Genomic DNA, 26,325 nt, shown 5'->3' with positions numbered 1-26,325 from the left:
CACACACACACGCAAAGGGAGACTGGTACAAGCAAAACTTTCAGGCAGACAGACCACACTACTGCATGCAAACTATAATCGACCACACTACTGCATGCAAACTATAATCGACCACACTACTGCATGCAAACTATAATCGTTCCCAAGACACTCACTGTTATCTACTTAACATGAATAAAAAATCAATACTGCTCTATTTAAAAAAGGAACATTTTTATTATTCTGTCAAACACATATTTTGTACAATAAATAAAATATGATGCTTAACAACCATAAGTATAAGAATACTGGGTTTAGTTGAAGGGTTCAGATGCAAAAGCCTCTAAATGCCACCTACGTCAAAAATGAGATAAAGATGGTGAGTGAATGCTCTCCTCACATAGTATACGTTAATCAAATAATTTAACTTCAAAACACATCAAATAACACTCTCCTCCTGGTCTGAAATATCGATTTCTATGCAAAAACCTATAGGAACCGGATTTTAAATGCTCATTTAAAAGAAATGTGGTCAGACGGATTTAGAGGGTTTTGCATCTGAACTCTTCAGTTATACATATATTATAACTATTTGGTATATGTATTTTAATAGGCACTGTTCTTCATAACATTACTCTCTCAAACACTGTGGTTGACCTACTGCTCAAATGTTGAGCTCCTCAGACGAACCCTCAGTATTACCCAAGCATACTACTATTATACTCAGACAGGGCTTTCACATAAGAATCTCAAATTATGATTCATTTTTACATTAATCTACGGACAACTGCATTTCTTATGACAAAGCTTCCCCCAAAAATCGATACTATGTAAATAAAACTGACAAAAGATGAAGCAGTTTCATTTCATTGTTTCAATATAGCGCACGCTGAAATATTTGTTGCTTTGGTCATCAGAGTTCATGTTATTTATGATGAATTAGCAGCAGCCTGTAAAAGAAGAAACGTGTGTCAGCTTTGTACATAGATGCGTGTGTCCACTAACCTCTACATGAAGCATGGAATGACTAGAGAAGGTTTGCGTGGTGGTCAATATTAAATCGCCTCACTAACTAGCTACTATAGTCAGCCCTATATGTTGGCTGTTTTCTGACATACAGTATAGGTACCTTCATTCTCTCGAGGATTCCTTGTTTGTTGAGGCCGGTGCCGAAGGCGCGAAGAAACTTTGGGGTGGGGGGTTTGGGGCCGAACAGAGTCAAGCCCTTCTTCTTGTCCTCGGCGGCCTTGGCAGCCGCTGGGCCTTTCGCCTTCATCAGCTGCCTGAAACGTTACGATACAAGCACAAAGCTGTACATAGCACTCAACGCCACACTAAATTGAGACCTGGATGCTGAATCCTCAACAAAATGAATAGTGTAAAGAAGAAATAGGACAGCACTCCAAATTGACGTTTCACGTTTTTCAATCACCATTATTAAAGTAAAAAGTCAATCTGGAGTGCTAGCCTATATGTTATTTACAATGCTTATTACAGTCTTCTTTTGAACAAATACTGAAAACCAGAATACAAGCATTGTGTGAAATGAAGGAGATGATGGGAAATGTAGTTAGTTACACTCAAACATGGAGAATGTGCCACTCTACTGCCATCAGCCCCAGCCATAAAGAGCCGCCTACTTACTTCCCTTTCCTGGCCAGCACTTTCTGGGACTCTGGGTAGTGGACTAGGATGTCGAAAAGGTCCTTCTTCTCCAGAACGAAGAGGTTGGCGAAGCCATGGGCCTTAACGTTTGCGGTTCTGCGGTTGCCTCCATTGGCTGATGACTGCAGCAGACTGTGAAGAGGCTCATGTCAGATTTGATACAGTGGTATCAACTGAAGATGATTATGTTGAGACCAGGGTTTCCTCTAGAAGAAAGTGGTGCCGATCAAAGTGACCGGCAGAGGTTTCGTTTTCCGGACATTTTGATGATATGCCGGTCAAATATCCTATTATCGCTTCTTAATAAGTCAAGTTGAGGAAAACTGGAGACAGGCTATGTAGCTTAAAGAATGACATAATCAGGACGTATAGAATGCAACATGTTCATTAGCCTAACTTAAATATGCCTAACAAGATCTAGCCAGTATCTATGTTTTCAAGGACAGCAAGAATCCACTTCGTTCGTTAGGCTACATTGTTTGTTGCTGCTACCCACGTTATCTCCAGTGGTTCAACTGTTTAACTTGCACAGATGCGCACATACAAGAATGAGCGCTCACACCCCTAAGGCTATGCCTCTTTATAACAATAAATTAAGAAATATTTCCTATTCTGGGAAATGTTTATTTTCTTTTTCTTTTGGTCCGCGGTTCAATGATACAATTTGATTGATTCGGAATTTATCCGCGGACCAGCAATCTCCTCGTCGAGGAGGCCCTAACCCTTCATAGACAGAGAAAGCATATGCTTTGGGTACAGAACACAGTTGCATGTCCATGGGTGTGTCTACACGGGGAATGACAAGTCTTGTCTTGGTGCGGCCGCACCCCCCGCAACTCTACTTCCAGCGTCACTGATTCCGACAGATACGCCCAACACTTCTGCTTTTTATCTGGTGGTGGTGGAGCTGACCGGACATCTGAGGCTTCAGATGTTACCAATTTATCATCATCCATCGCGTCTGGCCTCTGAAAAAACTTTTAAGGCTAGTCTGCCTGGGCCTGGCCATGTTTGAACCATCTCACTCAAACGGTAGAGCCTGTTCATTTAAAAACATAGCCAGAGGAGGTATTCTTGCTTTAATATAGGCCTACATTTTACGCTTATTCTCAAATTCAGATTGCATTAGGGGGACGGGATTATTAGCCAATTTCAATTGGACAATTTGACCGGAGAGATTTAATTTTGTCGGACATTTCATTTTTTTTCCGGCCAATGTCCGGTAATTACCGGACAACGGAAACCCTGGTTGAGACAATGATAATATTTGTCGGCCATTATTACCTGATCTCCCCAAACACACAGCCTGCCTTCAGTGTGACGAAGATGATTGAGTTGTCTGGACCTCCTACCACCTGCACAGCCCCTGATTTTATGATGTACATCTCCTTACCGATGTCTCCCTGCAGAGAAGATGTGCGGTCAGAGGAGGGTCACCACCACGCCTGAAACACTTCCCTCACTATGGATGAAGATGATCAAAAACTCACCTTCTTCACCACAAAGTCTCCCGGCAGGTAGATAATAGACTTGAGCCGCAGTAACATGTCAATAAGCATCTGGTTATCACATCCCTTGGGAGAAAGGTATTGCAACAGATACATGTGAGAAGGAAGAAAAGATATCCGCCCACTGCCTCTAAAGCTCCCAGTTTAATGGTAGGTTACACAACGTTTCGATCACTCGGGTCTTCATCAGGTGTAAACCTGAGCAGATGCTGGGTAAGGGTATACAGTATATAGCTTGTTGGGGACTGGGTGGAGCCCAATTATTCCAACATCCCATCTGAACGTTATACAAAGAGGTAGCAGAGAAGACAAGTCACACTGATACATATTTAAGCAGGTAAAAGAACATCTCTGTCAGTGATCGTTAACAATAATACCACTTCATGGCTCATAGCTAACAGATCTACAGACTGTCAACATTATACAACACTTTCTTTTCTTCCTTCTTACTCGTTGTTACTAGTATCCAGCACCTGTAGAATTGTTATAGATGTGCGTACACCTCTACCCTACACAACAGATAAAAGTGAAACATACATGATCAATGTATCAATCAATGTATCAATCAATCAATAATCAATCAATCAGTCTCCAGTATAGGTTTTCTCGCCAGTGTTTATTTTTTAAAGCTGGATGAGTTCTGCACACAGTATCCTGACTGAGTGATCAAGACATTATAATAGAAGACATTTTATTTCAATTTAGATGGACTCCATCCGTATCGTTTCAGGATATTCAAACAATGACATTCAAGGATTTTACCTTAAAGAGGTCTATCTTCTGGAAGGTGGCCAGGTTGATGTCAACGGCAATGGCTGTTTTCATGACTAGGGGCATTTTGTCCAGCAGCTCTGACTCATCTGAGGAGAAAACACACCATCACATAACACCTCTTGTGAAGCCTGATCATAGAAAATGTCATTCAATTCTAGGGGTTCTCCTAGATCCCAAATAAGATACTATTTTTAAATAAACATCTGGACAATTACATCCAAGCCGTGCCCACAGACGGTTCCCAAAGAACACAGAACACACAGAATGGTTTGAGTCTGTTTACCTTCACCCAGCATGTCCTGACTCAGTCAACTAATCACATTACACCAAACCTCAAAATCATGAGCACACACACACACACACATCCCATACATTGCAGCATGATGACTTGACTTGGCATATGACAGCATTGCTATGCGGTTTTGTGGCACACACATTGGGAGTTTGCAGTGTTGGGTAGAAGGTATCAATAATGTGATTGTGGTTAGCCTACCCAGCATGCCCTGTGCGTCCCAGGTGTAGTTGTACCAGGTGCGCACTCTCTGCTGCACGACTTTGGGAATGTTGTTGGCCACCATATAGGACACACAGTTGTCCATGGAGTTGCGGAAGTAGGTCTGACCAGCAGTGGCCGCCCCGATGACATCCCTCATCTATACGAGACAGGGTACCCAATCAAGGAAATCACACGCACACACACACACACACACACACACACACACACACACACGTAAATAAACAAACACAGATCCTACAATGCTGTCTCACAATGGACCAATTAGGTCTTATTTGAAAGGTATAGTCATATTAGATATTGGAGGATCAATGGTTTTGTCAGTCATTTGCAAAGATGTTAATTTTCCAGATATAATAAATTGAAATATCAGAGTTTAGACAGTGTGGTCCACAATACACATTTCTCATCAGCCATTCGTCTATTCTCGTCTAGATAGATGTCTAGAGGTTAGGGCTGTCTAGGGCTGTCTACACGCTCTATGAACTAGTTGATCTCCAGATGTACTGACGGTGGCATGGAGAGCCTCACTCTACAGGGAAGCATTTTACCTGTCCAATTAAACTTGAGAACACAAAGACACCAACGAAAAAGTTTGTCATCTGAAACGAGATCTCAAAGACCGTGTGGGGCTCAGGTAGTCCTCCAATATTGATAAGTGTTCGCACTGCAAAATAATAACAACGTAGGTACCTAGAGAGAGAAAGAAAAACAGAGAGATATCTGCATTCAGCACTGCTCCGTACTGCGTACTGGAAACTGGAAACAGCATTACACAATACACTGCCATATTGCCCAAAATGGCCAGACAAACTCTAGCCACCAAAAGCATGAGCAAAAAGCAGGCACCAGTATCAGTTCATAACTTAATGTGTACACTCTCACCAACACTATATCATGCTGCCAACATCTTGATATACAGTTTTTTGGGTCCCCACCGTCAACTTCAAGGCAGCGCTGTCTAGAAGGCACTAGGGTTAGGCAAGGGTTAGGATTACGGTTAGGGCTAGGGTTAGGGTTAGGATTAGGTAAGGCAGCGCTTCCTTTAAGTCGACAGTGGCAGTGCTGCCTTTAAGTCTACGGTTGGGGCCCAAAAGACCCTCAAACCAAGATCTTAGAAACATTTAGTGGTGTCTATGCCATAAAACAGAAAGATCTAATTGTTTTGGAAAAGTACCAAAAATATACTGTTTCCAGACACAAAGTGTTTGTTCCATGCTACAGATGCTTTCTGTGCAAAGCCACATGCTTCAATGAAATGACCACACTCAGCTCAGAAGCAGGCAGGGCAGCTTTGCTCCAATCAAAACAAAGAGCTGTATCAGGACCATGCATAGCTTAATCCTAAAAGAGGCAGTAGCAGGACTACGGCATAGCTTAATCCTAAAAGAAGCTATTGCTCGAACCACACTCTCATAAGTCCCTCACTTGCTTCTAGAGCCACAGGTAGAATGCCACTTTGGAATGGACATCTCGTATGAACAAGACGACCAGAGACCAGAAGTCCACAGACAAGGCCCGCACAAACAGTGGTCAATCACAACAACACACACACACACACACACACACACACACACACACACACACACACCTCAAACTGACAGAGGACATATACTGTATCTCACACATACACATACACACACACGCACGCACACACACAAACATGCATCAACAAAGTAAAGCACATACATCAGCAGTGATGTGAGCAAAGCTCCCTCTACTGGCAAACAGTCAGGCCGTTCAACTGAACTAAGGCCAGGCATTTATATAGCTCATTTCACACAGGGTCAAGCACACAATTCAATGTGCTAAAAGCATACAAGTGCAATAGTTCAAAAGAGTTTCAAAATAAAGTACAATAAAGTACAATAATTGAAAAAAAAGCCCAACACATTTTGATGAGGCTGGTGCTAGAGGACGTGGTGCTCCAAGGCAGGAAAGCATCACAAAGCAGGAAAGCATCACAAAGCAGGGCCTTTACACCAAAGATTCTAGAGCGGAGCGGCTCTGTTCTAGAATCGTTGCTTTACACCCAGCTATAGGTGGAGTGCAGAGCTCATACTGTATCATTCCAGCTGCATGCTGTTGCAGAAAGCCTTAGGCTCACAGCATCACACAACAACATACTGCCATATATCTCAAAATGGCAAGATAAACTAAACACAAGCATGAGCAGAAAGCAAGAGAATGCGGTAGAAAAAGCTTGCAAAACAACGACAGGGAAAAGATGCTCTACCTGTCCGAGAAATGTGGACAAAAAAAGGGACCCAAAAAAGTAGTTCCCCATCTGAAAGACTTGACCGAAAACTGTCTCTGGGAGTGGCAGCTCTGCTATCATTAGCAGGGATTTCTCCGCATAGAAGAAACAGGCCAAGTAGCTACGATGAAACAGCAGTGAAGAAGGAGAACAAATGAGAGAGGGGAAAGGACAGGTCAGAGGATGAGGCCATATGAGGCAAAACATATAAAAGGGATTTTATTCTGTTGATATTAAAAGGGATTTTATTCTGTTGATATTAAAAGGATATTATTCTGTTGATACTAAAAGGGATACTATTCTGTTGATATTAAAAGGATATAATGCTTAATAAGTCTTACAAATGTTTCAGTCTTCACCAAAAGGAGAATGTAAAGGGGAGAGAAATCACACACTGGAGTAGGACAGGCTATAAATAAAGGAACAGGAAGTCCTATACATGTGAACAAGACTATATCAATGTGTTTTGCAGTGTGTGCATCTAAATAATGAAGTCACTTACGCACTGCCCTTTCCACTGTACACCCACTTGGATTTCCCTATGCCCGCATAGGCTGAGGCCACGTAGTAGACACAGGCGTTGAGGTGCAGGATGAAGAGCAGGTAGCCAATGGTGCGGATGACTCTGAGAGCAGATCACAGGAAATGTTGAACACAAAATCAATCATGCATTTACTTTGTAGATCTTCTGGTGAATGGATGTGCATTTATCCAATTTAGATGGTGCAAGCTAAGGACATCAAACAATACTGTTTTTAACAGGAGACAGAGGTAGCTCAGAAAATAACTCCAAACTAACTAGCCAATGGTAAACTAACCAACCGTAAACATACACAAGTAATGTCTTTCATTTTCTTTTCAAGTTCTGATGGAGGCTATAGCAGCCGAGACGTTGATAAAGATTAGTCCAGTTGTAGTCAAAAAGAGTCAAAAAGTTCTAAAAGCGTCAAAACATTACACATGTCTCATGGCGCTTTGTTAGCCAATCAGAGTGTTAGACAATCAGAGAAAAGAAAAGAAGGCCCATTGGTAACAGGGGCGAGGAAAAACTCCCTAGAATTTGAGATACATAGGAATCTAGGAAGAAATCTAGGAATAGGAAGAAACCTCGAGCAGATCCACAACTCAAGGGCCTGGCCCATCTGCCTAGGGTCAGTACAGAACAGTAAGGTCTGTATACATGATAAATGCATAAGTTAGTCAGATGTAGAGAATAGAACATGGTGTTTAAAGCCACCTAAGGTATATGTTACAAGAGGTGGGATGGTTACATATTCGGTATGATTTCCTACACTGGACTATTTGATAATGCAAGGATTAATGCATTTTTAATCCTATTTGTTTAGTCCATTTTTATCCAAAGTTCTTTGTGGCAGTGAAACGATAGGCCTGGCAGGGTTAATGCACCTTCTTCTTTATGTGGCAAAAATAATGTTTATTGGTCCATACAGCAACGAAAGATGAATTAAAACTTGTTGTAAATTAGTCCACATCAAGGTCCTAACGAAATAAGTGTTTAAAGTGGTTTGTAAAAGAAAAGCGTGGTCGAAAAAATGTTTGTAACCAAGCTATCGCATTCCATGCCCCCTGACCTTAGTCCACCTTAGTCCAGTGTAGGAAATTCAATTGTCCAGGGGGATTAGGAGTTGTCATAGGGCAAGTGGGGGGTCGCTAGGTAGTACGGGCCAGGAATCCGGGGAGAGTTCTCATAAGGCAGGTGGTGAGTCGCTAGGCTGTACAGGCCAGGAATCCAGGTAGAGGGGGCAGTGATAGGCGATGCTAGGGGGTCATTACCTTTGGGTAGTTAGTTTGGAATCTATTTAATTTAGGTTTAGCACTACACACAAAGACTGTGAAGCCACATCTTCTCAAACAAAAAAAATATGAAGAGACTGTTCAAATTATGTAAGCAGGATAAATGTCTGGCAACTCCTGCAGATGTACCTCCAGATGTAGGCTTTGGTCATGATCCCCTCCAGCCGGTCACTGAACTCATCGAACGTCTCGGACTGCAGCAGGACAGGAGTCAGTGATTAGTTCTAGAATCTTTGGTGGTTAGTGCCTGACTGAAACATGGTTGTCATCCTGACCCCTAACTGCAAACCCCACCACCATCGTGTGCATAATCCCCCTCACCCCATTTAAAGAGAAACCTTTCTCAAAAAGGAAGCTATAGGCTGCCTTAACTCACCCCGATACCATTAGCCTAGCTTAGCATAATTCACTGGAACCAGTTGAACACCAGTTGTAACCCACTTCCTGGGAATTATGCTAAGGCTAATGGTGTCAGACTGTGCTATTGCACATACAGAGAAAAAAAAGGTACCGGTAGCCTATGTATCCTCTTACCAAACTATAAGGTAAGGAGCTGGGCTAGCATGCTAGTAGCCTGAAAAGTTGTGGGTTCAATTCCCAGCTTCCACCGTTGTGCCCTTGAGTAAGGCACTTAACCCAGAGTAGCTCTGGGGAGAATGGCCCTTGTAATATCATTGACATACTGTATGTACTGGATAAAAGCCTCTGCTAATTATAATAATATGTAGAGAATGTAGATGCATTGTTTCCCATACATTGCCTTATTTGTGACGGCCCACCACAATATCAACATTGACCACCACACAATGATTTTCTAGGTTGTACTAAATTGTGCTTAAATCTGGTCTTAAATCTAGCATCATAACTATGCTGCACTAATTTGTTAAAAACTGTTGCATTCAAGTTAATTCTGCAAACCTACCACCACAAATAGAATTCAATTCTGTGGGAAACACTGAGATGGACATACCCGCAGGAGGCGGTTGGCTCTAAACACCGACTTGAACCCAAAGGGGATGTAGAGCAGGTCAAAAGGGGCAAGGGCCAGCAGTGCATCCTGGGGAAGAAAACGAGAGTAAAACCAGTGTCCTCAGAGCGCTCAAAGCTACGCACAGTCAAACAACAGTTCTTCTATGTGGACATTTTGTGAAATCACTTACCGAAATCCTACACAGAACACTGACACAAATACTACATATGTACAAAATAGCAATGCAACTATAGGTTTTTGGTCAGTAGCCTACCTTAAATTTTTTGGATTCCCTGTAGTATTTCTTTGTTAGAACTTGGTCATACTGGGGATAAAAGTTATGGTAATCTTTGAGAGAGATGCCACAATTTAAAATCATTGATCAGTGCATTTATTCATGCCATTGAGTTTCACCAATTCATGACAGGTTTGTAGCTTGACTATCATAAGTACATACTTTCAACAATACGTGCCAATGAATTCCTTAAATGTAGAATGTAGAGAGCATTGATTGTCATGAATGGTCAGATTCACATTAGCCTAAATAGGATTACCGGTACTCCTTCATTTGCCTAATTATAGCTCCCAACATTCAGGCTCACTCACTATGACGTCCCCACCCTTCACAAACTGCAGGCGTGGCTGGAAAACGATCATGTCGATGAGGTAGATGGCGTCCGCGATGAGGTCGAACGTGAACCAGATGGGGATGGCCTCAGGGGTATGGTAAGGGAAGGCCATGCGTGCGGGAATAAACCAAAGGTTGTAATTAAAGGCTATGGTCAGCACACTCAACCAGGCAATGTAGCGGCGATCTGCAGAGAAAGAGGGAGGTAGAGGAAGGAAAGGATGCAGAGTAAGTGTGGTTTAGAGAGAGTGAGGGAGATAGAACAAAAGATGTGAGGATTTCACAGAGCTCCTCACTAGTCAGAGGAGAATCTCTACAGATAGATGAGATGCTGAGAGAACTAAGGAACTAAAGAGAGCTAGGAGAATCTCTACAGATAGATGAGATGCTGAGAGAACTAAGGAACTAAAGAGAGCTAGGAGAATCTCTACAGATAGATCAGATGCTGAGAGAACTAAGGAACTAAGACAGCTAGAGTGCAGATCACCAAACTTGGTGATGATACCTGACAAACCATAGAACAGATACTGTAGTAATCTGCCAAACCAACATTATTATCTTTACAACCTATACCACATTATATTTAGTAGACATTTTTTTTTTATAATTTTATAACTTATTTTTCGATTTAACCAAATCAATATGTTGTTTTGTAGTGATATAATTTTAACTGTTGGTGGACACTGGCGGCTCAACTCACCTGTGAAAGGGTCCAGGGAGGTGCCGAGGATCTTGTCCATCCTCCTCTCGATGGGCGCCAGAATAGGGTCCACCAGCCACGAGCATGAGATCTTTGGACAGATGGACGATTTGGGTTTGGGATCCTCGATCCCGTCCTTCTTTCTCTGTTCTGCTTCATCTTTCTTTTGCTGTTCTTCTCCCTCTTTTTTTTTCTGTGCTTCTTCTTCTTTCTTTTTCTTCTCCTCCTCGTCTTTTTTCTTCTTCTCCTCCGCATCTCTCTTTTTCTTTTCCTCCGCCTCTTTCTTCTTCTGCTCTTCTTCCTCTTGCCTCCTTTTGTCCTCCTCCAGTTTTCGTTTGTATCCCTCCTTCGTGTACACTGGTGCTGCAAGAAGAAGTGAGGGGTGAAGATTTGAAGACTTTGGTTCCCAAACGTTATATCTCCATTTTTAAAAACAGTCATGTCATGTTATTTTAATTGTGTATCTCAGGTAATATCAATGATATCACTGAAATTACCTGGAAAACAAAATGTAAAAAAATAGAAAGCAAGTAAGTAAGTAAATTTAATTTATAAAGCACATTTAAACACAGCATAAACTGGCCAAAGTGCTGTACAGTGGATAACTACAGATAAAGACTAAGACAAATAAATACTCATGAAAAATCATGAAAACAGAGGATATAGCGTTTTGGAACCAAGCTCTTCATTTAGAACCCATGAATATTTGAGCTCTAAAGGTCAGAGGCCATGCTTACTGACTGGAGGACTTCTCTCAGGGGACGAGGCATAAGGGTCCATAACCTTCTCCTTGTAGATGCGTGTTCGCTCCTGCATCCGTGTGACAATATCGCGCAGCAGATCATCCGCATATCTGTTAATGACTATGGGCTTTGGTGCAGGTGGGGTGTCTTCCTGCCTGCAACACCAACACATGTACATGCTGCCCAAACTCTCTCCCCATGTCACACAGCCAACACAGACTGCAGAAGACCAAATGCTGTTGTGTCATACATACAACATGCCAATATAATCTAATCTTAAGTCATATTGTACCTATGACAAGAACCGCTATCTCAAAAAAACAAACCTTCGTCATGGTGGTTTGCATCATAAAACTAACCAGTCCTTGATTTCGATTGAGAGAGTGCTTCCCTCTACTGGCCAAGAGGGGGACTTGCTGCCTCCACTGCATAAAATCTCTGGTCAATCCTACCAGTGGGATCACAGCAGTGTAGTCTAGTTAGCTGTAGTGGGTATACTGTGATGTAGTCTTGTTAGCTGTAGTGGGTATACTGTGATGTAGTCTTGTTAGCTGTAGTGGGTATACTGTGATCAACCCCAAATGTTAATACATATCCTTGCCTATTTTAAGCCGGTATACTGATGGTGATGCTTTTAAGTGGGTATACTGTGTAGTCCTGCATATCACATAGACTACACCACTGGATCACAGTACCGGTACTTTAATATTTTGTTATAGTGCAGAGCCATTAGGAACATCTATTATACTAGTTGATTATACAATATATACTAGTCCAGTGACCCTCATGCTATTCTCAACCTGATAAATAAGATATGTTTGTTTCTCTTTTCTGTAATGATTCATATGGAGTCAGTCTTCTACTGCTACTTTCAACAGGGCTGATCAAGGAAAATAGCTGTGCCTTTTTGAAGCCCTCACTGTATATAATTGCCTATTTTCAAAACTTCTGAATTCAGGCTCGGTAACCAAAAACGTTAAGCCCTGTTAGAAAAGTGCTTCTCTCCTCAGCTAACTTCAAAGAAGACACGTGGGTCTGCTTCTCATTACTCTCATGTGTTTTTCTCTTTCTCTGGGTGCGTCGTTTGTAGTTTTGGTGCTATTGGCCTCAGAGAGCTTCATAATCTCGGGATCTGTAAATTCTCTAATCTGCTTTGAGCACTTTAGAGGTTATCTCCTGGCAGGTGTGTACACTGCGATGTAACACACCCGGCATACCCTGCCAACCCTGCCAAAACTAACTTAATCAACTAATTACTCACAAATCTGCCTGAAAACCTTTAAGGATTAATTAGATCTCAGAGTCTTGGCTGGCCCAAATAAACACCCTGGATCAACTGATATAAATACGCAGGTTGAACTGATATAAACTGACGCTGAGTCAGCTGTTCAATACCGACTCACCTCATCAACCAACATGAACTCTGAGAGTGGACACTGCATGTCCAAAGGTTCTCCAATCTACTTTTCTGATCTACTCTCAGCTTTTCTCAATTGCATTAATGCTGCTATCAACTCTGGCATCACGCTCTCAAAACAATGACCACGCAGGGACAAACAGAAGCACTAGAGCCAAAATGGCTCATTTCGTTTGTGAAAGGCTCTAACAGCGACTAAACATTTAAAACGTGCAGCATAGCAAGTGTTTCATTCAAACAACAAACCTTGTGGTCAAATCATTGTGTGCTTTCAATCAATCAATACACAAACAACAAAATGCAAAACATAGTTTTCAATATGAAGAGTTTCAGATGTAATTTTTGCTATGTCTGTGTCATGATTTATTGACATTTCATAATATCAGAAAAACTGTGAAAAGACCAAACGTATTGAATAAAATGAATTGTACTCATTCCTCGCAAGATGTTACTGTCACTGACATGTAAGACCTACAGTGAGCACCCATAGAGGACAAATTCATACACTGATCTGCAACTTGTCATTTTTCATTGAAACAGACCTACAGTAAAAACCTGGAATTGTCAGCTTTTGTACTGTCCTCTTCACCAAATAGGCAATACAGTACTTTCTCTAAATGTGCCTTAGAGCTATGCTTGCAAATACCAACACAGAACAGATATGGCATGTCTTATGGATAATTAATGATTGCTGATTGGAAAATTATGCAAAGGAGTCACACAGTGACATTCCAAGTTTATAATTTCACAAGCGATGTCTATTAGCTATGAATAAATGATTTCCATTTGCTCATCCAATAGAGTTTGGAGTCTTTGTAATAGAACTGTGTTAAATGTTTTCATTATGTCTACATCAAAACATGGAGAATACAGTGTTCAAGGGAGGGCATATAGCTCCAGGATCTAAAAAAAAAGCAAAACATATTTCATACCTCAGTGGACATCTACTGTAAATTCAGTAAAAATAAAGTATTGGAAAAAGTACTGGAGAAGAGAGACATTTCAGTACCGTAAATGAGAAGTGCATTACAGTCTACAATATACTCTAAATGCCTCACTGATAGTTTCTGTCCGTTGTTGAATTGAACCTGCACTGCAGCAACTACAGCAACCTGTTTGCACTCTTTACATGAACTAGCTTATATTGGTTGTGTTACATCATTTGAAACAAGTGTGATCAATCTTGAGTTGTTTTGTTGATGACATCTGTGATTTCTTTGTGTTTACTTTTTGCTACTTGTGGTTACCATTATGCATCACAAGCACATCACAGTACAAAATGTTTTGCAAAATAGTCAACTGTTTATGGTTTTACCAAAGGAGTGATTGATTCAATAGATGTTGTCAGGCAACTGAGCATTTGGTTCATAGAATGGAATTTAGTGTTTTAGCAATCGTGAAAAACACAATTACTAACAAAAGTGTTAACACATTTGCAAGAGATGACTTCTGCTGAGCTAAGAAGGTGAAGATCCTAGTGTCATTCAGTGCATCGTAGCAATCGAGAAAAACTGTATTCACTTGATATCTAGTTCCATTTTACTTGATATACTGTAGTTCCATTTCACTTGATATCTACTGTATTTCCATTTCAAAATCAAATCAAAGTCATTTCATTCACAGGGACCCCTCAGGCATTGGCCCTGTGACCTAAAGTCCATGTGCGCGATCAGCTGAGAAACACATGGCAATATGATCTGAACTCAAGTAAGAACAAAGACTTGGGCACTGTGAAGGATCAATTAGGCAAGACATGAAGAGGTGTGTGTGTGTGTGTGCTCTTATGAAGCTGTAAGTATAAGTATATAAGTATATATACTCTTTTGATCTCGTAAGGGAAATTTGGTCTCTGCATTTATCCCAATCCGTGAATTAGTGAAACACACTCAGCACACAAGTGAGCACACAGTAAGGTGAAGCACACACTAATCCCAGCGCAGTGAGCTGCCTGCAACAGCGGCGCTCGGGGAGCAGTGAGGGGTTAGGTGCCTTGCTCAAGGGCACTTCACCCGTGCCTACTGCTCGGGGTTCCAACTGGCAACCCTCCGGTTACAAGTCCGAAGCGCTAACCAGTAGGCCACGGCTGCCCCAATGATGTCAGGACATGGCAAACCCTGTGGGAATAGATGGAGCTTAAGCCCCTTAAACCAATCAGACTCTACTTTGGTTGTTCTCTTACCCCTCACCCCCCTCCCCAGGTGGCTTGTCTTCTCCAGGTGCAGCAGCTGGGGCAGGAGCTGGGGCTGCCACCGGGACAGGGGCAGACTCTGTGGAAGGAGGTAACAGAACAGCATACTTGATCAGAGCCTGGTGATGTACTTTATTTTACCTTAAAATCACGCCTTCAATCTCATGACTTTGCCGATGCAAGCCTGGAAGGCCTGGTGTTGTGTTATCTAACATTACTGTAGCAGGTACAGTAGGAGCATGGCCCTTTTTGTTGGTTTTAGACGAGCTGGGTGCCCCCTTAGTGCTAAATGAGTACCCAGTATGTTAAAAATGGACTAAACAGGGAGTTCCTACAATGTTACTTTGAACACAAGCGCTGCTGTTGAATAGGTGCAGTCTAGTGCTGTAAGCTATAACCAGTGCAACATTTCACACTTAAGGTATCACTCATATATAATGCATATCATACAGACATACACCACATGACTAACAGAAATAGACTGCTGTCTTTAAACCCGAGTTAAAATATCATAATCTGTCCAGGATTCAGAATTTGTGACTCATATGTGACATAACATTTGCTGCAGATGAAACAGGTGATTTGAAGGAAAACTGCTTAGCCATCAGAGGCGGACAGAGTACACAGCTTCATTACTTGAGTAAAAGTACAGATACCCCTTGCTAAATTTTACTCAAGTACAAGTAAAAGTACAACTGTCAGATGTCTACTTAAGTAAAAGTACTGAAGTACTTGTTTTTAAAAGTACTTGAGTATCAAGAGTACAAGAGTAGCCTACATTTACTAAATATTGCATTACTACTGCCACATTTATGTACAGAAACGTCCTACATGGAGTTATGAAAAATGTTAATGTTATTACCTTGGAGAATGTAAAAGGAATTGAGTAAAGTAAAATCAAGTTATTTTCATTTTTTTACCATGTTGCCAGGGATGGGCAGTACTTCTAATACATGTATTTCAAATACGTATTTCATATACAAAATACTATTTTGTAATTGAAACACTTGAAGCGAAAACTATCATTAACTTGTTCAGAAGATTGAAATAGTCCATGGTTTCGTCTCTTATCTAAATCTGACCATGGAGTTGACTTTGGCGGAAAGCTGAAGGTGATTGCTGATAGGCTGTCCCAATCAGTGGGGCCTGCACAATCCAATCATGTTTGAGAGGGAAACAACAAATTGACCGGTTTCCGAGATTTTTCTTTTTTCCTTTTTTTTTAGAAGAAGTAACGGGTACTCACGGTTATGGATAGAAATGTAGTGGAGTAAAGAGTACAATATTTGCCTCTCAAAAGTACTTGAGTAAAGTCATGAGTACTCCTCAAAAATTATACTCGAGTAAAGTACAGATCCCTCAAAATTGTACTCAAGTACTGTAATCAAGTAAATGTACTCCGTTACTGTCCGGCTCTGTTAGCCATACCCTGAACTTTCTCCTGAGTGATACGTTTGTCTTTGGTTTGCTGATTATTAAGTAATGTCTGCCAGTTGCTCATGATAAGAACACCTATTACACACAGGTCAGGGAATTTTATTTAGAAATATGAGTCATGACAGCCAGAATTGTGACAGGAGGCTTGAACACAGCCTTACTCACCTGCTGGTTTCTCATCTTTCTTCTCTTCATTAGGTTTCTCGCCAGGCTTATCCTCCTGCAAGCAACACAAGCAGCATTAGCTCATTTGACTGAATCTTCTACAGTGCAACCGGAAAGTTTTCAGACCCTTTCAAGTTTTCCACATTGTGTTATGTTTCAGACTCTTCTTAAAATGGATTCAATTATAGACTCAAACACAGCTTTTATCCAACGGCAATAACCACCCTCAATGCTGCAAAGAAATAATGTGCAATATCTGTTGGGAAATGTGAAAATCAGTGCAATGACAGAAAGCATACAGTATGTAGATGTATGTTCATACTGTTCTTATGTATGACTGTGTGTGTATGACTGTGTGTGTTTATGTATGCTGCTAATGCTATTTTATATGTTTCTATTAATTATTTTTTTAATTATATTTTTATAGACTCATGGATGATGCAATGACAGGAAGCAATTTACATTTAGTTGTACCTGCTGTGACAATGACAATAAAGACCTATTCTATTCTATTCTATTCTTATTTTTTTCCCACTTCAAATCATCAACTGTGAGACCTTACATAAAGAGATGTGTGCCTCTCCTAATAATGTCCAATGAGCTCATTTCGGCACAGGTTGTAGAAGCATCAAGTAGAAGCATCTCAAAGACTATTATTAGAAGTAGGATGTACCAGAGCTCAATTGCAAGCGTCATAACAAAGGGTCTGAATATTTATGTAAATGGAATATTTCAGTGTTTTATTTTTTATTTTTTATAAATTTACAAAACACCTACTTTTTTGTGTTGTGTTGGGCTATTGTGCGTAGATTGATGAGAAAAAAATGAATTGAATCCATTTTAAAATGAGTCTGAAACATAACAAAATGGGGAAAACTTAAAAGGATCTGCAAACTTTCTAGTTGCACTGTGTGTTCCTCTATTCATATAGGGTCACAGGACGTCCCCTGTAGAGGATTTTGTATGAAAACAACATGTAAATGGTACCTCAGTGACCAATGTGACACACACACACACACACACACACACACACATATACATACACACACACACACACACACACACGCACTGGAATTTCTTTTCTGCATTTCAGCCATAGGTGAGCAATGAGTAAACGCACTAGGGGCACAGAAACACACACCCGGAGAAGTGGGCAGCCATTGCTGTCACGCCATGGGGACCATCTATTCTTCATTACAAAACAACATTTAAAAGTCTAATCAAAAGTCTAATCAAAAAAGTCGAACCAAGCAAGATTGATGTGTGCTTTATGTGTGTTTTATGAGGTTTCATAGTTGTGCACCCACTTTTAAACCTTCATTAAAGATTAGACAATTTTAGACCATATCAAAGGCAGCCGCCTCTCTGATCTTCTGTCTGACACATTTCACCTCTGCAGAATTACATCAGTGATGTCATGGTGATGCCATGATATGTCAACATATCATCCAATTTCTGTTGTCAGCCAACATCAACAGAAAGAAACAAAATGACCATCGCATGAACTCCATTTGTTTTGTGCGTAATGTCCAATTAGACCATAGATCATCAGATGACGTTGTCCATAAACACCATCAGACCATTGATTAAGGTACAGTACATTGTTATAAAAAAAGTTTTATTTTTAACAAAACACATATCTGTATCATATGACAAATAAAAATGCTCATAGTCATTATATTCTCAACTTGGCACCAGCCAACTCAACAAAACGTGATACAAGCCAACTTGTTAGCTGGAAAATGTCTCAGTTATGTGGCCTGATAGGTTTCAAAAGAATATTCATATACTTTTTCCCATTGCAATAGCCTACCACCACCACTCAATATAAAACCATCTAATAACTTTACCATTTCAGTCTGTACCACACATCTATCATTCTTTACCGCTCACCCCCATTTTATTTTCCTCAAATAAGCCTTACGAAGTAAGAAGATGAAAAAAAAACCTGAACCCACCAGTCAAGATAGGTACAGCAAGTATGTCCAGTGCCAAATACAAGCCCCACCCCCTCCAAAAAACAAAACAAACAAACAAACAAACAAACAGCTATCACTCATTAAAACCAGTCAACAATCTGCTAATGCTCCATTCAGCTGTGTAAGAAAAGAAAAGTCCTCTTCAATGCCAGATGCTCAAAGCTCGGGTGTGCTCCAGCATGAATGTCAGTCAGCTCACCATCATGCATGCAGCATACCGTATAGGCATACATGCAGAATACCATGGAGACTCTTACCTTTGCGGGTTCAGGGGCTGGAGCGGGGGCCGGAGCCGGAGCAGGGGCTGGGGCTGGGGCTGGGGCTGGGGCTGGGGCAGGGGGCACGGGCCCCTTCAAAGCACTCTTGAGCTTGCTGAACATCTCGGACGAGGCTACTGCGATGGCGATCGCACTTGTGCTCTTCCTCGCTCAGCCTCACTGCTGCTGTCCTCAGCTCTGCACTGCCTGATGCTATTAGTGCTTTTAGACTCTCTAATTCCACCTCGCATCTCCCCCAGCACTCCTCTCCTTAAGCCCCCCGAGCTTAGCCTACTGAGTGCAAAGCCCACCCCCCCACCAGCGAGACAGCTGAATGCACAAGTAGAGAGATCCTCCTCATACTACTCATAGATATAAATGCAGGTTGACCCAACTGCTTATAGAGCACAGCGCACTAATTGGGACTCACAGTAAGTATGACTTACAGAGCTCTGCGCTCAAACACGTTGTCAGGTGCCACATATAGGCCTAACTCACTGATCCCTGCAGGGCAATTGAGAGCATCTTTCACTGCTGTTACTGATGTCTTGCTGTTTATTATTATTAACAACATGCAAAACATATATCACAATATGAATATATATATATATATATATATATATATATATATATATATATATATATATATATATATATATATATATAGTTCTGTGTTAGTTCTGTTCTGAGGTTGGGAAAAAAAAAAAAAAAAAAAATATATATATATATATATTCTTTTTTAACCTCTACACAGAACTCATGTCAGCCCATGTTGTGTCATAATTTACTAAAGGCATGAAAAGGACTGGCCATAGACATAGTGAAGTAGTTTTCCATTTTACTTCAGTATAGGAGACGTAGGCATAGATGAAGTTGAAGTTTGGTGGTCTGTCTGTTACAAAACACAAAAGGTAGCCCTAGGCCTATAGCTGGGAAGGAATATGTGAAAAATCATGAAGATTGGGCACTTCTGGATAAGTTTTTGATTTTTGGCAGGGTGTTAGGTATAGGCAGAGACTTTCTAATGTGGAGACACAGCACTCAGAAAATACTCCATAGAAATGCATGGGGCTAGTTTGTCACCACAATATGGCCGTTGTCTACACATATCCCACCCCTTCCTCGGCAAAACGTCGACATGTGAATACATTGAGCCAATCATGTGGTGTGATGTGAATACATTGAGCCAATCATATGGTGTGTTGTGAAGACATCGTGCGAATCATGTGTTGTGATCTCGCCGCTGGAGCAAGCTTGGTGTCGTGAAGCCTTGCGCACACGCAGTTCGACCCAAAGACTGTGCCCGATGAGTGCCCATAAAACGTTGGTATATGGCGGCCGAGTGGAGGGACTTGCCTAAAAGGACTTTGGTATAGGCCTAAGGTTTTCAAAAATCCATGGACACAAGTTGGGGTGGCCCCCCTAGTGGCAGTTATCCATAAAATCCAAAATGGCCCCCGCCGAAAAGAGAAAAGGTTATATCTCAGCTTCCTTTAGTCTTAAATTGTTGTATAATGTATTTTTCTCTACTTTGTTTAATACAAGGAATCCAATTTTGATATGTTCTTCTTATTTTAAGTCAATTTCCATGTTAAATCTAGTATCATAGTCATATTTAGCTCATAAACTGTCAATATCTCTGAAAAAGTAACATTGAAATATTACTCAGGTCCCTAGACCCATATTTTTACCTCCAAGGTATGCTTTTCTTTGTTGATTGGACAGATCACTATCACTATAGTGTCAAAAATCACATGTTGTGACCAAAAGGACCAATGTTGAGGCCTTAAATAAACACAAATTCAGAACTATCCCACAGTGAAAAGTTATATTAGGCTTTTCACCATGTTAAGGATCAATATTACATTTAAGTCAAATAACACAAAAAACAATTCATACTTAAACATCATGTATTATTCAAAGATTTTTGTTTTCACTCTTCATCATTACAGCCTCCTTCACACTTGCACAATGTGGTACAGCAAAGTCCAGCTCAGTGGCACTTTCAGTTGCCCATACAGGCAACCACACAGCCACAGTTGAGGAGGAGTGAGCAGTCCTTGCTGGCATCTTCCAGATCTGTCCAATATGGCACCCAGACTTTGGTTCTGTCATTCCATTCCCAACCCCACTCACTGGGGTCTGGAATCTCTGGAGTTTTGGAGAGGGACTGCTTCCAGACAAAAGCTGCAGTGTGCAGGGCACGCTTTCCATGCTGGAATAAGGCATGATGGGTCGGGGGGATTGAATCCAGGGACTTGAGGCCATGAGTGAAAAGAAGCTTCCGGGTTTCATTGACTGACTCGACACCGCAGTTCTTACTATACATGAGTACAGTCCAGCGTTTGAGAACGTGCATGTGCTGGTTGGGTCTTTGGTGATCAGAATGAGGGTGCCGGTGACTTCTGGGTAAGCTGCCCAAGCATTCCATGCATTTTTTTTGGCAATTCCATACATTGCTAATACAACGTCACATCAAAAACGGGAGTGACAGGTATGAACATCACCCACTAGCCGACTTACCATGCCAGGCAGCGCCAGCCCCTCAACTTAATGACGTTTGCTCCGTTACCATAGTGAAAGGAAGCGCCTGTAGTCTGCAAAGTGTTCTCACGTTGCAAGTTCATGTGTTCTTTATATTATACTGTAACAATGTATTTTTAAACGTAATGTTAATATCTTAACATGTCTCAAAAAACAGTCTGTCGGCAAGAAACAGGTATGTTCTGGAAAATTGTCCGTAGGCTATATTGTATACTGTAGGTGATGTCTTGCAGTCTAACATCAAAATAGGCGACCCTGTCGTAGCCTGTGCTACGTTAGCTGGCCAATGATGGTATTATTGCCTATTAATAAGATAGCATATTAACAGTAGCCTAATGATCAGTCGGCCCATCTCTGCCACATCGAGGATGATAATTTAGTCGAAAAAACAATGAAACTATATGCACTAACTCGTGCATAAGCAGTATGATAATGTAGCCTATCGTCGATAATACTGAACAAGTTAGTCTGGTTCACTCTGTAGGCTACGTTATGGTTGCTGCTTGTGGCTGGAATTATTTTCTTGGTCAAACTTACGCAATAGCATATTATTTGCCTTTGATGTTTTAGGAGATCCCAACATTATTGGAATTGACTACGCTCGTCTAGAGGCTCTATGCAACATATCCGGGCTTGAATGCAGGTGAACGACGAACATGATACTCGTCTATCAATGGTGTAGTCCTGTATGTCTCTGTTGCCAGCTGTGTTTGCCATACATTCATGAAACGTTTTTCTTTTCAGCGGCGATGAGAAGACTAGTGAGGAGGCCCACAGAGCATTCATGAACTCTTACCAGCAGATTTTCATCCGGGCTCCGAAGCCACTGCCTCGAATACCCTGGCCTGAGGAAAATAAACCGTAAGATACTTCTCATAATTTAGGACTTAAAGCTAGGATTATCACAAGTTTGTGCAAAACCATCCACCATATGCAATTATGTTTTAATTGGCAAAAGCCTATCCTGTCTCAGAAAGGCAGAAACACATTTACTTTAGGTGGCAGTAGTACAGTAGCATTAGTACAGTACACCCCTATACTATATCGTTCAGATTTTGCATTTCTCTCTGTGTGTGTATGTGTGTATAGTGTCTCTCTCTCTGTGTGTCTGTCTGTGTGTGTGTGTGTGTTGAGTATGTGTGTTGTGTGTGTGTGTGTGTGTGTGTGTGTGTTGAATGAGTGTGTGAGTGAGTGTGTGTGTGAGAGAGAGTGTGTGACTGTTCTGATAAAAAGCGTGCCCTCTTGTAGGGCAGTCGACTCCATCCCCCTTCCCCTCCTCACATGCCCATTTGAGATCGCCACTCAGTCAGAGCATCACAACACATTTATTCCTCTAGCAGGCGCTTTTATCCAAAACAACTTACAGCAAGAGAATAACATTTAAGCTGCAGTGCAGAGGAGACCGTAGGTAGGAATTACTACTGCATCTGTTAACACTAATACTAGAGTTTAAGAGTGCCGACACTAAGTACTAGTCAAAAGGAGAAGACAAGCGGCACTTGTCATTGCTTCACACTTGTTTTTTTCACAACAGAAGCCAACGTTTTAAATAGACCCTCGCCCGCAGAAGCAGCGTGGGCTCTTTTTCTCTCTGCCCGATGGAACAGTGACGAATCATAGTTCCTGTCAATCAATCCGGTTCTCAATTTAGGTCCCTCATTGCCCTTTTTATGCTTCTCTCTCTCATACCAACTCACCCTGGCTGGTACTCTTTGTCTGTCTTTCTTTCTTTCTCTTGCACACTCTCACACTGATAGCATATTTTTACTACCATATTTCCCTGGAGACTCAGGAAAATCAGGAATACAGGCCGCTTTTATTCTTTTCAATGAGGGGCCAGTGCCCTTCAAGGGAGAGTTACATGTTTGTGTCACCCCATCATGGGTTTCACCAGTATTCTCTGACTATATGAAACAAATCTTAACCTTTAGTAAGTTACACACAAAGAGAAGGAGTGACCTACTATGAATATGCAATGTAAAGGTGTGGTGGGAGGTGTTGATGATGCCATCAAGTCTGGTCAGCTTCTATTGCAAGGATAAACAAAGGATACTCTGAATACAGACCAAAGACACAACATACACATGGATACAAAAATCACAAATGACCATAAGAAGTACACAGCATGTACATTTACAGAAATGATTCTGATTCACAACACTTTCAACACACCCACACCCACACACACACACACACACACACACACACACACACACACACACACACACACACACATACACGCGCACACACACGCGCACACAGAGAGACGCAGAAGCGTTGAGTAATGTTTACAGCGCTGAAGCAGAACAGCCTGCTTGGCAGCTGATCTGAGTGCTCCAGTTGGCAGTGGCCTATGAGTCAGGACTGCTATTGGCTGGAGCGCAGATCCGCTCCCAGCTGGGGCCGACCGTGTGGCGCGCTAGCGGCTAAACTTAGCCACTGTGCTCGGGTGCCCTGGTGGGGTGGAGACAAACAGCACAGCACAGCACAGCATTGATACAGCACAACATTGATACAGCACAGCACAGCATTGATACAGCACAGCACAGCACAGCATTGATACAGCACAGCATTGATACAGCACAGCACAGCATTGATACAGCACAGCATTGATACAGCACAGCACAGCATTGATACAGCACAGCACAGCAATGATACAGCACAGCATCAATACAGCACAGCACAGCATCAATACAGCACAGCACAGCACAGCACAGCATCAATACAGCACAGTACAGCACAGCACAGCATCAATACAGCACAGTACAGCACAGCACAGCATCAATACAGCACAGTACAGCACAGCACAGCATCAATACAGCACATTACAGCATCAATACAGCACATCAGTAGTTCGGTACATCAGTACTGTACATCGATACATCGGTACAACAGTACATCAGTACATCAGTACATCGATACATTGGTACATCGGTACATCTGTACAACGGTACATCAGTACATTGGTACATCGGTGACGGTACAACTACAGCTCTTGTAAAGAAAAGTGCAGGAAATGGCTTAGTCAGAAAATCAAATGAGAACATGACGCCTCCAATAATGGTGGAATTTGGGGAGGACTGGAGAAGGACTGGGATGACATTAAGTCAATATTTCTGTCCAGTCTCTGCTGTATCTTTGGTCTTTGATTCTGTGTTTAATCAGTTTTGAAGTGAAATATTTAGCATCAGCATGATATGTCAACACATACCAATCAGTATGTGGGTGAGCTGGCACGAATTGAGACGTGGAAAGAGAACAACTCTCGGGTGTGACTTGTCTTCTTCTGTGTTTTATGGAAAAATCAGTGTGTTTATTTTGCTTGGTGCGAGTCTGTGTCTCTGGTGGTGTTTGTGTGTGTGGATGTGTATAAGTGTGTTTCCATGTGTCTCATTGTGTGTGTGTGTGTGTGTGTGTGTGTGTGTGTGTGTGTGTGTGTGTCTGTCTGTCTACATGCAGTGTGGCAGAGAGGGAGAAGCAGGATGAAACACAGAAAAAGAAGCCACTGGGCGCTAGGCGCAAGCTGCCATCCAGCAGACCATTCCATGAGTCCAAGGTCAGCCAGATGATCAAAGCTGCAAAGAAGTTGTGAGTTATCCACCAGCTCGAACAGACTGACAGACAAACTCAAACACTTCACTCTTTTTCTTTCTTTCTTTCTTTTTCTTTCTTTCTTGCTCTCTCTCTCTCTATCTCCCTCCCACAGACACACACACACACACACACACACACACACACACACACACAATGTGCTAGAACTTGGAATAGTGCAGTTCCTTGTTTATTTGGCAGAGGGCAGTCAGGAGCAGGTCCGTTCATATCAGCTGAACGTCCCCTGAAGGATGGAAGGGGTTATTGAGGAGGAAAGAGTGCAGACCACACACTTAGATCTATCACTCTGTTAAACCCCCTCTCTCTCTCCCTCTCTCTCTCTCCCTCCCTCTCTTTCTCTATTTGTCTTTCTCTCTCACTCCCTCTCTTCCTCCTTCTCTCCCTTTCTCTCTCTCTCCCTCTGTCTCTCTCTCTCTCCCTCCCATTCCCTCTCTCTCCCCCTCTCCCTCTCTCTCCCTCTCCCTCTTTCTCTGTATGTCTCACAGCATAATTGAACATTGAGGTAGCTTTATTGCCTTGGCGACTCGTGTGCCACACCATTAAGTTCAAATGAAACAAAAACAAGGGCAGCGGCAGCTGAAGAAGTACAAAGTTGTACACAGTAAGTCTACAGAGAAGTGGGAGTAATAAGACGTTGTGTGTATTAAGCATACAAAAAAAGTAGAAGGACAAAGTGGAAAGAGTGAAACGGCTCTTACACGCACAGACACACACACAGACACACACACAGACACACACACACAGAGACACTCACTCACACTCACACAGAGAGACACACAGAGAGAGACACACACACAGAGACACACACACACACACACACACACCCTTGTCTGTGTGTGCCTGTTTCTGTTATCTGTCCTTCCCCTCTCTCTCTCTCTGTTTATAATTGGGTTCCTGTGGGATCCTAATGGCTTTTCCTGTCCACCTCAGGTTGCTCCAGTGTGTGTCTGTGTGGGGGTTTGTGTGTGTGTGTGTGTGTGTGTGGATGTGTGTGGATGTGTGTCTGTGTGGATGTGTGTGTGTCTATGTGGATGTGTGTGTGTCAGTGTGGATGTGTGTGTGTGTGTGTGTGTCAGTGTGGATGTGTGTGTGTCTGTGTTGATGTGTGTGTGTGTCTGTGTGGATGTCCGTGTGTATGTGTGTGTGTGTCTGTGTGTGTGTCTGTGTGGATGT

General features: G+C 41.9%; 2 protein-coding genes across 3 annotated transcripts in view; one reads left to right on the top strand and one right to left on the bottom strand.

Moving 5' to 3' along the window:
• Window positions 1–606: 606 nt before the first annotated feature.
• LOC121688908 (cyclic nucleotide-gated cation channel beta-3) lies at window positions 607–19,119 on the bottom strand. Its single transcript, XM_042068822.1, has 18 exons — window positions 18,997–19,119; window positions 16,761–16,815; window positions 15,150–15,237; window positions 11,548–11,708; window positions 10,811–11,173; window positions 10,089–10,297; window positions 9,757–9,807; window positions 9,483–9,569; window positions 8,642–8,706; window positions 7,200–7,322; window positions 4,992–5,133; window positions 4,420–4,579; window positions 3,915–4,012; window positions 3,135–3,218; window positions 2,929–3,047; window positions 1,624–1,776; window positions 1,109–1,262; window positions 607–929 (listed from the first exon to the last, which is right to left on the bottom strand). Exons 1-18 carry the CDS (start codon window positions 19,117–19,119, stop codon window positions 909–911), a joined length of 2,256 nt encoding a protein of 751 aa, XP_041924756.1. The 3' UTR covers window positions 607–908.
• Window positions 19,120–21,560: 2,441 nt separating this feature from the next.
• cnbd1 (cyclic nucleotide binding domain containing 1) overlaps window positions 21,561–26,325 on the top strand; it is a 17,046-nt gene continuing 12,281 nt past the window's right edge. For both annotated transcript variants that reach the window (XR_006024535.1, XM_042067731.1), the window contains exons 1-4: window positions 21,561–21,715; window positions 22,111–22,183; window positions 22,285–22,401; window positions 25,000–25,128. Coding sequence is in view for 1 of the 2 variants with exons in the window: in XM_042067731.1 (XP_041923665.1) it covers window positions 21,682–21,715; window positions 22,111–22,183; window positions 22,285–22,401; window positions 25,000–25,128 (353 nt within the window). In the remaining variant the exon portion in view is untranslated. The remainder of the gene's footprint in view (window positions 21,716–22,110; window positions 22,184–22,284; window positions 22,402–24,999; window positions 25,129–26,325) is intronic.

This window comes from Alosa sapidissima, chromosome 17 (assembly GCF_018492685.1).
Source record: "Alosa sapidissima isolate fAloSap1 chromosome 17, fAloSap1.pri, whole genome shotgun sequence".
Classification (NCBI taxonomy): Eukaryota; Metazoa; Chordata; class Actinopteri; order Clupeiformes; family Clupeidae; genus Alosa; species Alosa sapidissima.
The sequence above is the reverse complement of the archived record's forward strand: the minus strand, read 5'-3'. Positions and strand labels throughout refer to the sequence as shown.